We start from the raw sequence: 16787 nt of genomic DNA, 5'->3' as shown, positions 1-16787 counted from the left end.
CTGTGAGGGTGCTGAGACACCCATGTTTCCCAGAGAACTTGTGGCTGCCCCCTCTCTGAAAGTGTCCAAGGCCAGGCTGGATGGATCTTTGAGCAACCTGATCTAGTGGGAGATGTCCCTGCCCATGCAGGGGAGTTGGAACTGGATGATCTTAAATGTCCCTTCCAGCCCAAACAATTCTATGACTCTGTGATTTATAATGATGGTGAGGTATGGTGTAATTTCTCTGTAATTTTCTTCCTGTGTTTGATTTATCAAAGTGGAGATGACCTCTGCATTTCTCAAAGTCAGAACAATTTATAGGTTCACTGTAAACCACCCCTGACCTTCCAGTCTGGAGACTAATTTTCTCTTTCGAGCTTCAGAGTAGTTGTTATTAGTTCAAAACCAAAATACTGGTTGCATTTACTGCATTCTGAAAGGTCTTGTATACAACTTTCCATGTTTTCATATCCTCCATTGGAATTTCATTCATACCTACAAGGTTTGTGCTAAGATTTACTAAAATTTCACATTGATGTTGATAAATAACTGGATAAAAGGAGTTTTATTTTTGCAGCTGACGTAACGCTTTTGCATATTCCATATGTTTTGGAAATATTAAATGGTTTTCAAGGTTTTAACTGGAGCATATATTAATTCCTTTTTAAAAAAACAGAGTTTAGAGAAGTTTCCAAATGCCATGCAGTGAATCAGTGATAGAATCAGAAATGGAGTCCAAAAGTTCCTTACATGACAGGCAGGACATCCCTGCTCCATTTCCAAGAAGTCTTTGTGATGGGAATTGATGTTTCTGGGACTCCAATGTAAAAAAACCAAAGCTTATGAGCAGAACACACAGTATTTAAGCAAATTCATTCAGGACTGCTGCAGCAGTGCCCCAATTGATGACATATATGTTTTCCTTGCAACTTCTTTATGTATGAAAATTAGGCATTTCAGTGAAAAAATCTACTAAGTTCAGTAAACAGAGAAAGCAAAGCAGTTTTGGATTCTGAAGCTGTCACTGATCTTATGTTTCTTGTATTTATTGCTTTAGGAATGGATGTTACTGTTTAGATTTTGCAGTATAGATTGTTTCTTTATCTAGAGTTGCCTTTTTCCATCCAGAATGCATGATCTGTTAAAGCTCTCACTAATTTTCTGCATTATAATTTGAGAAACAAAGTAGCTGGAAGCCAGCTTGAACTAGAAATTGATTGTGGCATTGAGAAGAAACACAATATTGAAGTCATCTGTGGTAAATGAATATGGTTCTAAATCTGAATCTACTGTTCACATTTATTTATGGTAATAAAGTATAAAGATGAGCATTGGAGCAATGTTGTATAAGTATTTTTGGTTGTCAGATTTTAAAGACTTGGGCAGACTTGTAACAACTGTTTAAGGAAATGTTTTTTAGACTTGGCTTATATTATGCAGTGCCAGTCTTCTTGCCAAGAGATCTGAAGGAGTGTTGCTCTTACTGGCTTACCCTACCAGTAGTGAAAACACACTATTAAGTGGATGAATGAATGCTGTCCCAGCTTAATCTTGGGCATTATAAACATTATCCATCAGGAGAAAAGCACTCTTCGGGGAGATTTCCCTCCATCTACTATCAAAATTCAATTAGACCCCTTACCTTGTTCCTTCAGAAGAGCCTATCCACTGAATTCCTCACTGTGGAACAGAGTTGCTTTAACAAGTACCTGAGAGTGTATAGGATATATGTGGTCCTAACTTGGATGCTTTAGTTGCATTGCCTCTGTATTTGGTTCTGGTAGCTTATAGGGAAGTGGCTTCCTGTACTAGTTTCTGATTTTTTCATTCTTCACTCAGTCTTGGCCAAGTGCGAGAGAGAATGATGCAAAGTAGGCCATGAGTAGAAAAATTGGGTGTCATGTAGAATCTGGCATTGGACTATTGAGACAGGAGATGATGCTGATGAAGGCTGCATCTTCATTTGATATAAAGTAGAATGGGATTCATTGAGGTTTATTCTTGAAAATGTTTTGGAAGGTGATTTACAGTAAGACTTTGGTGGTGCATCTCTGGTCGAGGCCGTCTAATGCTCTAGAAGGTGTTAAATCTGTTTTGGACTGTTGCTGCCTGAGCCACTAGGTGGGTGTACCAAATGGTTTCCTAATGTCTTAGAGTAGCTGGATGTTAAATTGCACTGCAAAAGATTTTTTCCTTTAATGAAACACTGTAGTTCATGTGAATCTCAATTTTATTAATTTTATTGTATGCTTTTGCTTTCGTGCCTATTAAATGGACTTTTTATTGACCTAAGTGATTCATGGAGCTGATACTATTCTTAAATATGTTGTCAGTATCTTTGGGCTGATAAGACTGAAGCATAGAGCAATATTTATTTTAACTACAATAAACTGGCACAGTTGCTCTATAGACAAGAGGTATGGGGAAAAAGTTTTTGAATGCAAGACTTTTGGTTACCTATTGAGCAGATATTGCTTAATAATGAATCTCATGATGCTGACTTGGGAATGAGGTGTTATTTTAAAAAGAGAAGAAAACCCCTTTTTCTTGGTGACAGTCACTCTTGTCATTTCATGGCTTGGGAATTGTCCTTTAGTTGATTACCCTTATTTTTGCAGGGCAAGAACGAGAAATCATAGCAGATGACCTACCTCATCCATTTGGATTAACCCAGTATAGTGACTATATCTACTGGACAGACTGGAATCTTCACAGCATAGAAAGAGCAGACAAAACCAGTGGGAAGAACAGGACACTTATTCAGGGCCATCTGGATTTTGTGATGGATATATTGGTCTTCCATTCTTCACGTCAGGACGGCTTGAATGATTGTGTACAAAATAATGGCCATTGTGGTCACTTGTGCCTTGCCATACCAAATGGATTTAGGTGTGGCTGTGCTGCTCATTATACCTTGGATCCCAACAGCAGAAACTGTAGCTGTAAGCATTTTTGTTTGCTACTATTCCTCAGAGTTTGTGATTCCTGGGTTCTTGTCATCCCTTTCAGTATAGAAAAGGAAGGAATATTGCAATTCTGATTCCAAGGTTTCAGCATTAAGGTAATCTTTATAGATGAGAATGGAACATGGGGATTTCTGTCAACTTGTGTGACCTGAAATAATCCTGAAGAGCTGTGTTTAAGAAATAACAGAACTGTCCAGAAATACAGAACTGATATTTCTTGGTTTACTAGAGGTGCTTTTTGGGTGACTGAAGCTTTACCATTGCGTAGGTGGGTGGAATCAAAATTCTAAAAAAAAATATCTGTTTATCCAAAGGGTTTCATAAAGTCAGAAAAAGTAACATCCAGTGAAACAGCGTCCTACGTAGCCTGAGCAACTCAAACATGCACTTGACATTTATGTTCGGTTTTGCCATGCATTTGATATGAGCCTGCCAGTACATTGGTTGTCCAATAAGAATTTAGGTTTCTAGTAAGTGAAGCAGATGAAAAGAAAATGGAAAATAGAAAATACTGGGAAAAAATTAAACCATTAAAGCTTTAGGCATCCTTACACAGAAAACTACAGGGAAATTTTAAAGAGATGGAAAGGATGGATTTATACAAGATAGGTCCTGCTTGATGAACCCGATCTCCTTCTATGGAAGGGGACCTGCTTAGTGGATGAGGGAAAGGCTGTGGATGTTGTTTACCTGGGCTTTAGTAAAATCTTTGACACTGTTTCCCACAGCATTCTCCTGGAGAAATGGGCTGCTTCTGATTTAGACTCTTTTTTACTCCTCACTGAGTGAAAAAGCTCTATGGCCGAGGTCCAAGAGTTGTGGTGAGTGGAGTTAAATCCAGTTGGTGGCCACAAGTCACAAGTGCTGTTCCCAGGGCTCAGTCCTGGGACCACTTCTCTTTAATAATTTTTTTTATGACATGGACAAGGGGATTGAGTGCACTCTGAGTAGGTCTGCAGATGTGTGTGGGAGTGTTGAAGTGCTAGAGGGTAGGATGGCTCTGCAGAGGGACCAGGACAGGCTGGGTCGATGGGCTGAGATTCAACAAGGCCAAGTGTCAGGTCCTGCACTTTGGGTCACAACAACCCCAGGCAATGCTACAGGCTTAGGGAAGAGTGCCTGGAAAGCTGCCCTAGAGAAAGACCTGGGGATGTTGGTCAAGAGCCAGATGAGTGTGAGCCAGCAGTGTGCCCAGGTACATCCTGGGCTGTATCAGGAGCAGTGTGGCCAGCAGGAGAAGGGCAGGGAAGTGGCAGTGCCCCTGTACTCAGCTCTGGTGAGGCTGCATCTCAAATACTGTGTTCAGGTTGGGAAGATCTTGAGGTGCTGGGTTCTGTCCAAGGACGGGCAACAAAGCTGGTGATGGATCTAGACAAGTCTTATGAGGAGGAGCTGAGCTGGTTTTTTTTCAGCCTGGAAAAGAGGAGGCTGAGGGAAGGCCTTATCACTCCTTACAAGTGCCTGAAAGGAGATTGTAGTGAGGTTGGTTTCAGTCTCTTTCCCCCTCAGAGTAAGTGATAGGATGAGAGGGAACAGCCTCAAGTTTGTGCCAGGAGACGTTTAGATTGGATATTAGGAAGTATTTCTTCACTGAAAGGGTTGTCAAGCATTGGAACAGGCTGGCCAGGGGAGTGGCTGGGTCCCCATCCCAAGATCTGGCACTTAAGGAAGTGGTTTAGTGGTGGACCTGGCAGTGTGCTTGCTGAATGGTTGGACTTGATGATCTTAAAGGTCTTTCCCACCTTCAATGACTCGAAGATGCTATAATAACATGGGAAAACCTGTGACTGTGTATTGTCCACTGTGACTGATGTTACTTACATACTATATGGGGAGCATTGCTATTTGATAGTATCAAAAGGAAATACTTACTGAGTGAGGGTATGCATATTTACCCTCCACCAGTACACAGAGAAACATTTTCAGCTTTAAAGCAAAAATCTCCAGTTATTATTTACCTTAATTTTCATTGTGAATAAAATAGTCTGTCTGGGATTTTTTTCTAAATATTGTTTGCTTTCAATGGATTTTTTACTATGTGAGTTACATTTTCTTATGCTTTCTATTTTGGCTTCTTTCAGCCCCTGCCAGCTTCCTGTTGTTTAGCCAGAAATCTGCAATCAGCCGGATGATACCAGATGATCAGCAAAGCCCAGATATCATCCTGCCTATGCATGGTCTAAGGAATGTCAGGGCTATTGATTACGATCCCTTAGATAAATTGATCTACTGGGTGGATGGACGTCAAAATATTATAAAAAGGGCCAAAGATGATGGCACTCAGGTAAGTATACAGTTTTGTGTCAGTCTTTTTGTGTGCTTTATGTTTGACTTACCACTTCCATCCTTTGCACCAAGGAATTGTCAGTTTGAACTTTGTTCATCAACACTTACTCAAATATATTCTATTTGTATGTGAAAGTTGTTGAAGGCTTTTAGGATCTTTTTAATTTGTACACAAAGAAGTGAAATAGAATATGGTACATCATATGTATCTGTTACTGTAAGTCTTGAAGTGCAATCTTTAGTTAAGGGTGCACACAGAAGCATGGCATACTCACTGCTTATACTCAGGACAGACAAATTGTATTATAAAATCAATATTGTGCATGTCAGTTGTGTGTTAATATTGTCAACATTGTAAAGCTCTCTCAAAACTGTCTTACTGAGTTGAGAACATTATTCTTTTCCATTATTTATTCATATAACAGTGGAAAGAAGCAAACTGTTCTCTTCAGTAGTGTTAGGTGTTAATATAGCTTACCTCTTAGGTCAAGATAAGATATTCTTTAAAAACTATGGCTTGAATAAGAATATAAAATGAAATAGGGAATTTATGTTTTCCTACTTCTTGGATAGTCAAATCTAAACAATTTGATATGTTATTGGAAATAGACTGGTCTCTTAATGCATCTAGGGACTCAGAGGTTTTAAAGTTTCCTTTAAAGGAAGAGATGATAGTTTTATTTTCTTGCCATTTCTTTTAAAATTGGAAGATGTGGTGGGATGAGCAACTCGATGTTGTGCATGAATTTGGAAGAAGTTTTGTTCTTTCTTTTTGGGATTATGCAAGGTGCTATTTGTTATAGTCTAGCTTCTCTTTGGTTCTTGCTAAGTGCAAACTGCAATGGAGATTCACTTGCTCTCAGTTTTCCTCTGCTTCAGGATGGTTTTATATGCTGTAGTGCTCTTCACTTAAGTAAAGTCTATGTTAGTGTTCAGCATAGCATTAAAAAATGTAATAACATGTTAGTTAGATTGAGAGGGGTTGAAGGTAATGATTCCAGGAACTTGGCAATAATGTCAAGACTTGTAAGGTCAATCATTAAGACATGAGGGGGAAAAGATTATGTTTTGTGTGAAGCAGAGCTCTAAACATTTGACATGTAAACAAACAGAACCAAGTTTCATTAAAAGATTTTATTTTTAAGAGAAGCCAAGGCTTAAAGAAAATCAAAGTCTACCACGTCACAAATATAATAAAGTCAGGAGGCTTTGGCAAGAGATGGAGGTTTGTTCAGCTGACTGTATATCAGTGCAGGTCTTTCCAGACCAGTCTGGACTTTCCAGAAGTCTGCCTTGTTTCTTCCATTTTTTCATTCAAGATTGTTCCATGTGTAAACATTCTTTATTGTTTTCTGTCATCTCCTGATAACTAATTCTATTTATAGGAGTCCTCACAACTGCTTTCTGGGGAGTTTTGAATAATCTAAGGCATTTTTTTTTTCCTTGTGGGTGGTTTTAAGTATTTCTGGACCATCAGGTGTGTAAACCATGCTTTCTGTGCAGTTAGAGTTCTTTAATTAGTTGTAAGATTCAAGTAATAAGAATCATTACTGTAAATTGTTCACCATATTGTGTCTTGCAGCCTTTTACTGTCGTGAGTACTCCAAACCAAAGCCAGAACCCAGAGAAGCAGCCACATGATCTCAGCATTGATATATACAGTCATACCTTGTACTGGACCTGTGAGGCCACGAATTCAGTCAATGTGCACAGGCTGAATGGGGAATCCATTGGGATGGTGCTGCGAGGGGATCACGACAAGCCCAGAGCCATCGTAGTGAACGCAGAGCGAGGGTGAGATTCCTTTCTGAGCCTTCTACAGAGTACTCTTGGGATGTATGTGAGCTGTGTGTGTGATTCTTATGTTGCATCTGTGTATTTTAAAAAGGAGAATTTTTGGCCTATGTTTAGGATGTAGGATTCTGCTTGTCTGGTTATGGCTTTTGAAGGTATCACGTTCTCTCCTTTGCTGCCTTCTCTTCTTCTCTAAGTGTGCTCACTTAGACATTCACACAGCCATGTGGTTGGTTATAGTGAGGAACTAACACAGGAGGTGAAAGCAGAGCAAAATTACCTTATCCTGTTCTCACCACCTAATAGGAAAAACACTGCATTTACAGTTGGGGATCTGACTCATGAAACAAATGTTTCCAGGGAAAAAAGAAAGGAAGTCTTATATGATATGTATATTTCTGCTAATACAATAGTATAAACTCAAAGCAACAAACAATACTCCTTATGTTCTATACATTTTTAAGTTAGTTCTGCCTTGATGAGTATCTCAAAAACTTCTGAAATTAATTAAAACAGATAAGATGCACTAGAGTGATTTCCCACAGGAAGAAAGTATATTGTTTTTCTGCAAAGTAACAGACTTAATTTGGATTCAGCAGCCCCCATCTTCAGGTGGTTAGTGGCTTCATTCTTAGAGGTCAAGGATGATCCTTTACTGTTCTCAGATAAACCCATGCTTAACTCCCAGTTTACTTCTAAATGGCTTACCATGTGCTTGACAGATGCTGAATGACAGTAGTTCATAACTGCATGGATACTGTAGTAACTAGACTCTCTCTCTGGAGTATTTATAGAGTTGATATTTTATAGAATACTTGACATACTCTGACAGTTCAAAAGCTGGTGTGTGGAGATAGGGACTAGAGGAAAGATTCTAGTTTTATTGGGACTTGGACATAGTTTCTATTTATAAAAGGTTATCTGCTTTCACCATTAAAATGGGAGTTTGGGTTTGTTGATCTCAGAAACTCTCAACTTTTCTAGTCAGGTTTTCAAATGATATAAAAAGAAATCTGCTTTTAAATTAAAGAAGGAAAAGATGGAGGAGAGACTATGCTGAAAACAGTGGCTACCTGGGAGATCTGAATGAGTGATCTGTTTACTGAACTTCTTCTGCTTTAATTCCATAAATCCTTCCCTCCACCTCTCCTTTGGCTGCACATTCTGATTTCTGCCACTCCTCTTTGTGCCATCACAAGAGGCTGTGAAGCAGTGTAGCCCACTGCAGTAGGTAGCTTGCCATGCCACCACTGAGAAAAAAGTGGACTTCCCCAAGCGAATTTTTAGTTCATCATGTGAGTGCACAAGCCCTTGTTTTCCCCATGCAGGGGGAGGGAAGAAACTGCTTCTTTTTACAGCTGAACTGGCTCAGGCAGAAATAAAAAAATCATGGAACTACATCAGTTCCTCAGTTGCTCTTCTTTCTGTGATCTTTGCTTCTCTCAGGTTTGGTAGGAGCTTCTACTTGCTGAGAAGAAAGGCAGCTCAGGAGAAGAGGAGGTGACAGTTAACATTTTTTGTCAGAAAGACCTTCTGGGCTTTGAATCACAGATGGGGGGACAGCTTTGCCCTAGAATGGTGGCAGAAGGTCTGTGCTAGTCTCTTACAAGCCCCATCTCCACTGCAGGAGCAGTGGTGCCAGCACAGCAGTTTTGAGTCCTGAGGCTTTTTATGGCCTGGTGTATTAAGGACAAATGCTATTAATACTAGACTCTCTCCTGATGCCAGTTTACCTAATTCTTGGGGTTCTGCAGCTGCCAGGTGGATCTTTGCAGCTGGGAGCAACACTCACTGCAGTCATCCCGATGTGGACCATTCCCACTTTCAATGCAGAACCTATGTACACAGGTGAGTTGCCTCTCTTCTAAAGCTCTCAGTTAAGTGCTGGTGTCCTTGTTCTCAGGTACATGTACTTCACCAACATGCAGGACCGAGCACCCAAGATTGAGCGTGCAGCCCTTGACGGCACAGAGAGGGAAGTCCTTTTTACAACTGGGTTGATCCGACCAGTGGCACTGGTGATTGACAACAAACTTGGAAAGCTTTTCTGGGTGGATGCAGATCTGAAGCGCATTGAAAGCTGTGACTTGTCAGGTATGTAGTATGCAGCTACATTTGGAGTACATTTGGAGTGTATGTGTAGGACATCATTCCCTCTTTCATGCTGACCCCTGCAACTTCTATCTCCACTGTTGCCAGTTGTGTGTAGGCAGTCACAGATGGCAGTTGCTGGTGTGTTCCCATCTTTGGTGCAATTGGAATAAACATTTCTGTAATTGCCACCCTCCAAGAAAGCCATTTGACTTTTGATACATTCTGAAAAACATCTCTTGCAAGATCAGGTTTGAATAGGTGTTTCCAATAATGGAGCCTCTAAATTACCTCCCCCCCCTTTTTTTTTCCCTTGTGGTTTGAAAAGTTTGCATAACTCTTCCATTTTTCTTTCTCTGGAGTTTGCAGCTTAGTAAATTAAGGTAGCTTGAAAAACAAATAGAATGATGTAGAAAATCCGCGGAGGCTTAAGGACAACACGTAGTCACCAATATGGTTAAAGTGAAGTCGTTTATTAACAATTCACTCACTTTGTATAGAACCCTTGTTTATATAATGATATCTTGCAGGTGTCTATATCTTGGCCACAAATCCTGTTCTCACAGAACTTCTGCTGGCTACATCATTATCCTGTTATTCATCTTTTCTGCTGCCAGCTCCCTTATCTTTCTCCCATAGCTCATCTTTCAGTAACCTTGCAACTGTACCTCAAGGCCCTTAGCTTACTCTAGCTAAAGCTAAATAGTCAAGATTGCTCACGTCTGTTTTCTTCCAAACAGTTTCCCAACAGAATGAAGGGCAATGACTTTCTCCTAAGATAGATGACAAGGCAGCTCATCTGGAATACCAATGTTGCAAAGAGTGGAGAGATGTCAATTCACTGCCATTAGCCCATATTAGTAAAATAAAGCATTACTCCTCATCTAGTAATATTACCACATGGATCTTAGAGGGCACTGGAGAAATGGGCTCACTCATCTGATCAGCAGAGGATGATCAACAGAGGATGCAATGGCCTTGCTGTCACTGACTTGTGATTCATTCTTTCGTTATCATTCGTGCATCAAGAAATTGAAACTCCTAAAGAAAGTACAGTGACAAGTGAACTAGTGTGAGGGTAGAGAAGCTGAGCTTTTCTAGTAATTGGCATCTGCCTTAAAAAGCTGATTCTTCAATTTTGGTAGCTCTTACTTGCCATGTGGTCACATCCGTTCCCTATGTTGTAGTGATGCAATGAAGTGAAACAGAAGAAAATTGTTCACTTTTTTACAAAGGCAGTTCACTTTTGAGCACCAAAAACTGACTCCAAGTCAGACTGAGATCTCTTTTGCCAGAGAAAAATCTTGAAGCTGGAGCTGGGAAGGTAAAGCAGCTCATCTTTCATCAGTTATCAAGTGGGATAGAGGGTTGCAGTCAAACTGACTGTGAAGCCACAAAATGTCCAATACAGGATAGGAGTCAAAGAACCTACAGAAGTTTGTAGGAACAAAGAAGATACAAAGGAGACAAGACTTGACCTGTGAAACAACCCATGTTTGAGAAGAAAAGGCTGGCAGAGTGGGACACACCAATAACAGACTAATAACTAGTGGGACAGGCCAATAACTAATGGGACAGACCAGTAACTAGTGCAACTGCTGATAAGAAGGTGGCCCCCATATTATAAGAAGCCATATTACTTAATAAAGCTGTAGAATACAGTGAACCTAGCTATGCCTAGGTGTTCTACTTGTATGTACATAAACATCCTTTTCTCATTTCTCAGTTTGCAAGTGTGCAAGGTTGAGTCACAGCTGGCAGATGGGGGTGGGCAGGGGACAGGTGCTTCTCACTTGTGTTACAGGTTGAAAGATGGAGTGTCCTTGCACAGTGCAGCACAAAATACAAAGCAGTCTGTTTATTTTTGGTTTAGATCTAAGTCTTGAATGAATAAGACCTGACAACAGGATTTACATAAACTGACATGAATAAAACAGGAGCTGGGTAATCACATGCTGGTAGTTGTATCCTGTGGCTGCAGCTTCCTTTGTACGCATTCTTTCTTCTCATTACATCAAAGCTCAATTTAAGGATATGTCTGCATACTGGATATGCATTTTTATCCAATTCTTTGGATATTTTTACAGGGAAAACTGAACTTTATCTGGTTAGTAGTGAATCAAAATTTTTAGTGCACATTTGTTTGATGGAGTTGCAGTTAAAAAAATCAAACGCTATAGGTAAGATAAAAGCAGGATAAAGCTACAGGACTAACAGAAAACAATTAACCAGATGCTATCATGGAGCCATAAAACTATGGTTGTATTTGATGCATTTCAGCTCACTGTGATTTGATTCACTGAGCTGTTGATATTTTAATTGAGCTGACAGCATATTTTTATTTTAACATAGTTTGCAGTCCCGCATCACAACTTTAAAAGAAATTTGTCAGCTGAAGTTATTCTGGCTTGAATTAATTCCTTCTAAAAGTATTTTCTGAGCAAAACACTTAAAAAATGGGCACTTAAAAAGGATTTTAGCATAAACTGAGATTGGTGGAGAAGTTGGACCAAAATTGTATGTAACATTGTCCATGCCAATCAGACTCTAGTTCTAGACAGCCTTTTTCCTTCATAGTCTTGGGGAGATGATGTGATTGTGGAAGTTTCTGAAGCTTTTACTGCTTCCTGATAAATAGCAATCTGCTAAATCATGGAATAACCTCAGATGTTTATGCTTAACTTTCGGAGAGGGATGAAAGAATTATAAACTTGTCCATCAGTTTTCTTTACAAGGTTCTTGAATTTTTCAGTTGGAGTTGTTGATTCTTTTTAGACATTCATAAACCATTTTCAAATAACTCATCTGCCACACCAGTCAACTAAAAAGTAGTGGTTTAATGTTATTGTTTAAGTAACTGGAAAAGTTACTCAGTGAAAAAAATGCTTTGTTTTCAATTAGACTCTGAATAGAGGAATTGTGTGTCCTTCCAGCCTAATGTTCTTTACACTGATTTTGCCAAGAAGAGCACCTCTCTGGTGCTGGCACAATCTGTAGTGGAGTGCTCCAGCCCAGGGCAGGGGGGCTTCCTGAACCAGGGGGTCTCAGCTGAGAGAGCTGCAACCATCTGCAGCTCTGGGCAGTGCTGAGGAGATGTGGAAGGGTCAGGAGCAACTGAGGCTGAGCTGCACCCCCCACCATATAAAAACAACCTTTAGAGAATGTCAGCAAATGGGATGTGGCACAGCAGGAAGGGCACATATTCATGGACTCTCTGAATTCTGCACCCACCAGGACTGATGCATCTTTCCAGGGGGAGCTGTGGTGGGAACACAGAGCCACCCAGGTGTCACAGCATGGTGTGCCCTGCTCTGGGAGGTCTGTCCAGGCAGAGGAACTCCTTTGCTTAGTGACAGAGCTCTGGGAGGAGGTGAGGAGGTTAAGGAGTATTGGGGACTGCAAGAGAGAAACAGACTTCTGGTATCGTACCCTGCCTTCCCTCAGACAGGCCCAGCGGGCAGATGGTGACGCCATGGGCAGTGTTCCCTCCACCTAGCTGAACACAGGGACTTAAAGAACAGAGGAAAATGGCAACAAGTTCCTGCCTGGTGAAGCAGCTGTGTCTGCTCCATGATTGTCTCACGTCCCCAGGTTCTGTGATTTGAGGCTCTGCAAGTGGGACAGAGCAATAAGAAGGATGATGTTTCATCTAGCCTGGATTAAATCAGCCAATGTCCTGCATCCCACCTGCCTCCATATAGAAAAAAATACTGGTCATTGTCATAAGAGACTCCCTTCTGAAGGGAACAATATGCAGGCTGGAACCTGCATATCAGCTTCTTAGGAAAGTCTGATGCCTCTCTGGGGCTTGGGTATAGGATCTAAAGAGAAAGCTTCATACCCTGGTATGACCAGGGTATGGTTATTATCCAGTCTAGGAGGTGCCTGGAGAGCACGGAAGATAATTTTCTGACACAGCTGATGAGGGATCCAACGAGGGAAAACACCCTTCTGGACCTGCTGCTTGTGAACTGAGAAGGACTTGTGGGTGATGTTTCCTTTGGAGGCTGCCATGGGCATGATCATGAAATGGCAGCTTTCAGTTCTTGGAAAAGTGAGGAGGGCAGTCAGCAGAACCATTACCTTGGAACATACAGCTGGCAGACTTGGGCCTCTTTAGGTGACAGCGTGACAGAGTTGGTTGTGAGGACATCCAGAAGTGTAAAGGAGTCCAGGAAGTCTGGGTGCTCTTTAAAAAGCAAATCTTAAAGGCACAGGAGCAGGCTGTTGGCAAAAAAAGACCAACTTCGCTGAACAGAGAGCTTTGTTGGAACTCAGGAAAAAAAGGAGAGTTTATGGCCTTTGGAACTGAGGGGGAGCAGCAACTGAGGGGGACTACAAGGGTGTTGTGAGGCTATGCAGGGAGAAAATCAGAAGGGCCAAAGCCCAACTAGAACCTAAACTGACTACTGCTGTAAAAGACAATTCTATAAATATATTAGCGATGAAAGGAAAGCTAAGGAGAGTGTTTATCCTTTATGGGATGTGGGGGAGAAACGGTGACTAAGGATGAGGACAAGGCTGAAGTACTTAATGCCTCCTTTGCCTGAATCTTTAGTAGTAAGAAACAGTTGCTCTCTGGGTACCCAGGCCCCTGACCTGGGAGACCAGGATGGGGAGCAGAATGGAGCTGCCATAATCCAAGAATGATTAGGGACACACATGTTTATGGGGCCATATGGGATCTACCCAAAGGCACCCAAGAGCAGAAGTGCTCATCAAGCCACTTTCTATCTATTTACCAGCAGTCCTAGCTAACTGGGGAGATCTAAGTTGGCTGAAGATGGGCAAACATGACCCCTATCTACAAAACAGGCAGGAAGGAGAATCTGGGGAATTAGAGAAGGTTGTGGAGCATATCATCTTGAGTGACATTATGGGACACATGCAAGACAACCAGATGATCAGGCCCAGTCAACATGGGTTTGTGAAAGGCAGGTCCTGCTTGATGAACCCGATCTCCTTCTATGGAAGGGGACCTGCTTAGTGGATGAGGGAAAGGCTGTGGATGTTGTTTACCTGGGCTTTAGTAAAATCTTTGACACTGTTTCCCACAGCATTCTCCTGGAGAAATGGGCTGCTTCTGATTTAGACTCTTTTTTACTCCTCACTGAGTGAAAAAGCTCTATGGCCGAGGTCCAAGAGTTGTGGTGAGTGGAGTTAAATCCAGTTGGTGGCCACAAGTCACAAGTGCTGTTCCCAGGGCTCAGTCCTGGGACCACTTCTCTTTAATAATTTTTTTTATGACATGGACAAGGGGATTGAGTGCACTCTGAGTAGGTCTGCAGATGTGTGTGGGAGTGTTGAAGTGCTAGAGGGTAGGATGGCTCTGCAGAGGGACCAGGACAGGCTGGGTCGATGGGCTGAGATTCAACAAGGCCAAGTGTCAGGTCCTGCACTTTGGGTCACAACAACCCCAGGCAATGCTACAGGCTTAGGGAAGAGTGCCTGGAAAGCTGCCCTAGAGAAAGACCTGGGGATGTTGGTCAAGAGCCAGATGAGTGTGAGCCAGCAGTGTGCCCAGGTACATCCTGGGCTGTATCAGGAGCAGTGTGGCCAGCAGGAGAAGGGCAGGGAAGTGGCAGTGCCCCTGTACTCAGCTCTGGTGAGGCTGCATCTCAAATACTGTGTTCAGGTTGGGAAGATCTTGAGGTGCTGGGTTCTGTCCAAGGACGGGCAACAAAGCTGGTGATGGATCTAGACAAGTCTTATGAGGAGGAGCTGAGCTGGTTTTTTTTCAGCCTGGAAAAGAGGAGGCTGAGGGAAGGCCTTATCACTCCTTACAAGTGCCTGAAAGGAGATTGTAGTGAGGTTGGTTTCAGTCTCTTTCCCCCTCAGAGTAAGTGATAGGATGAGAGGGAACAGCCTCAAGTTTGTGCCAGGAGACATTTAGATTGGATATTAGGAAGTATTTCTTCACTGAAAGGGTTGTCAAGCATTGGAACAGGCTGGCCAGGGGAGTGGCTGGGTCCCCATCCCAAGATCTGGCACTTAAGGAAGTGGTTTAGTGGTGGACCTGGCAGTGTGCTTGCTGAATGGTTGGACTTGATGATCTTAAAGGTCTTTTCCAACTTAAACAATGTCTGTTGAAAAATATCCTTTTTATTCAGATTGAGTTTTTTATTATTCCTCATAACAACAATTTAACCGTGTCATCCAGTGCTATAGGTGTCCTTTGTCTCTGGTTTTTAAAATATTAATAATTTGGACTCTAAAATAATTACACTGTAGATAATCACCTTATCTTTTACTGTGTCCATCAGCTTCTCAAATTACCATTGTTCAGCTTTTTCTGATGAGGGAGAAAAAAGAGGATGCTTGAAGCACACCCCCAACACCTGTTAAGTGTGGCCTGTTTTAGGCCTGAATTTGGGAGGTTATTTCAACAAAATAAGATTTTAACAGGACTGCTGACTTGCAAATTTCACCTCTGACAAAAGGACACTGAACCTTGATGGTTCTATGATCTCAAGAATTGCACTGCTATTGAGTAGTACTAAGTATCCACTTTAATGCCCATTTAGTGAATTTAGTGCCTCTATTCTGTTCTTTTTTTTACAAAAGTAACATGCTGGTATAAAACATATGCAAGTGTGCACAGTAATAAACACACAGTGGATTACGAGCAGGACTGCACTGTGACATAGACTTCATGCCTGTTTCTTCTGCAGATTGAATGAAGTAAAGATGTCTTCCTCAACAGATAGGGAAACAAATTCAGGGGTAAAGAACTAAAAACCCAGTTGTAGGTCCAACAATTTCTGAGCTCTCCCAACCTAATTTGATTTGAGTGCATGCTGTTTGTAATAGCAGTTGAGCAAGAGTTATTGCGGGTGGCAATTTTATGTGCAAAACTAATAGAAAGTGTGATTGAAATAAATGTCACATTCTTAACGCTTTGCTGAGCTCTGTGTAATTTAGGCAGCAAATGAGTTGAATACAGTGCTCATAGCATTTTTTATTATGTATTCAGATTCTACAACCTCATTTTGTGTAGATATTTAAAACTTCTAATTCTTAAATGCAAGCAGACATTAGGTCTTTATTCCAAAATAAAATATGAGAGCAGAAGCACCAAGTTACAATTTTGTTTTGATTCCTCATTATAAAAGTCAAATATATCCAAATATATCCATATACACTGGATTTATACGGCCTTAAAATGGTTTTTGTGAATTAACAGATTTGGAATCTCTTGTTTGCCCTAGACAAGCATAACAAAAGCAAGTTATGCTTGCTTGTATTGATTCCTCGTGTGTGGATGGAATTCTAGCCAAAGTGTAATTGTGGTGTGAATGTATTGTAAAAACTGTGGCTCAAAAGTCAAGTCTGTGTCTTGTTTTAGTGATCAGGCGAACCAAAATCCAGAGAACATAATTTCTCTTCATTACTCCCCTCCACCCTCCTAGGGGGAGATAAAAGTGGAATAAGGAAGAGAGACTTAAAAGGCTGGAAATTAAAACTAGGAAGAGTTTAATAGAAGAGGGAAGGTATGATAACAGGTGTGATAATGAAAAATATATGAATTATATGCAAAACCTGATTGCTCATATAAGTGTCTGAAACTCCCTTGCAGCAGACCCCACTCAGGAAAAGGGTTTGGGGCTCTTGTCAGCAACCAGTGGATTCAGATTCTGCAGAGCATGTGGCAAGCTGGAGGCAAGGAAC

The 16787-nt window shown here is 41.2% G+C and overlaps 1 protein-coding gene across 1 annotated transcript in view; it reads left to right on the top strand.

The window, feature by feature from the left end:
• Window positions 1-16787, top strand: part of LRP5 (LDL receptor related protein 5) — a 134064-nt gene that overhangs the window by 97796 nt on the left and 19481 nt on the right. The window contains 4 exon segments of the mRNA XM_071761743.1: window positions 2601-2924; window positions 5030-5232; window positions 6817-7028; window positions 8932-9122. Of these exon segments, the coding sequence (XP_071617844.1) occupies window positions 2601-2924; window positions 5030-5232; window positions 6817-7028; window positions 8932-9122 (930 nt within the window).

This window comes from Heliangelus exortis, chromosome 18, assembly GCF_036169615.1.
Source record: "Heliangelus exortis chromosome 18, bHelExo1.hap1, whole genome shotgun sequence".
In the NCBI taxonomy this organism is placed as follows: Eukaryota; Metazoa; Chordata; class Aves; order Apodiformes; family Trochilidae; genus Heliangelus; species Heliangelus exortis.
The sequence above is the reverse complement of the archived record's forward strand: the minus strand, read 5'-3'. Positions and strand labels throughout refer to the sequence as shown.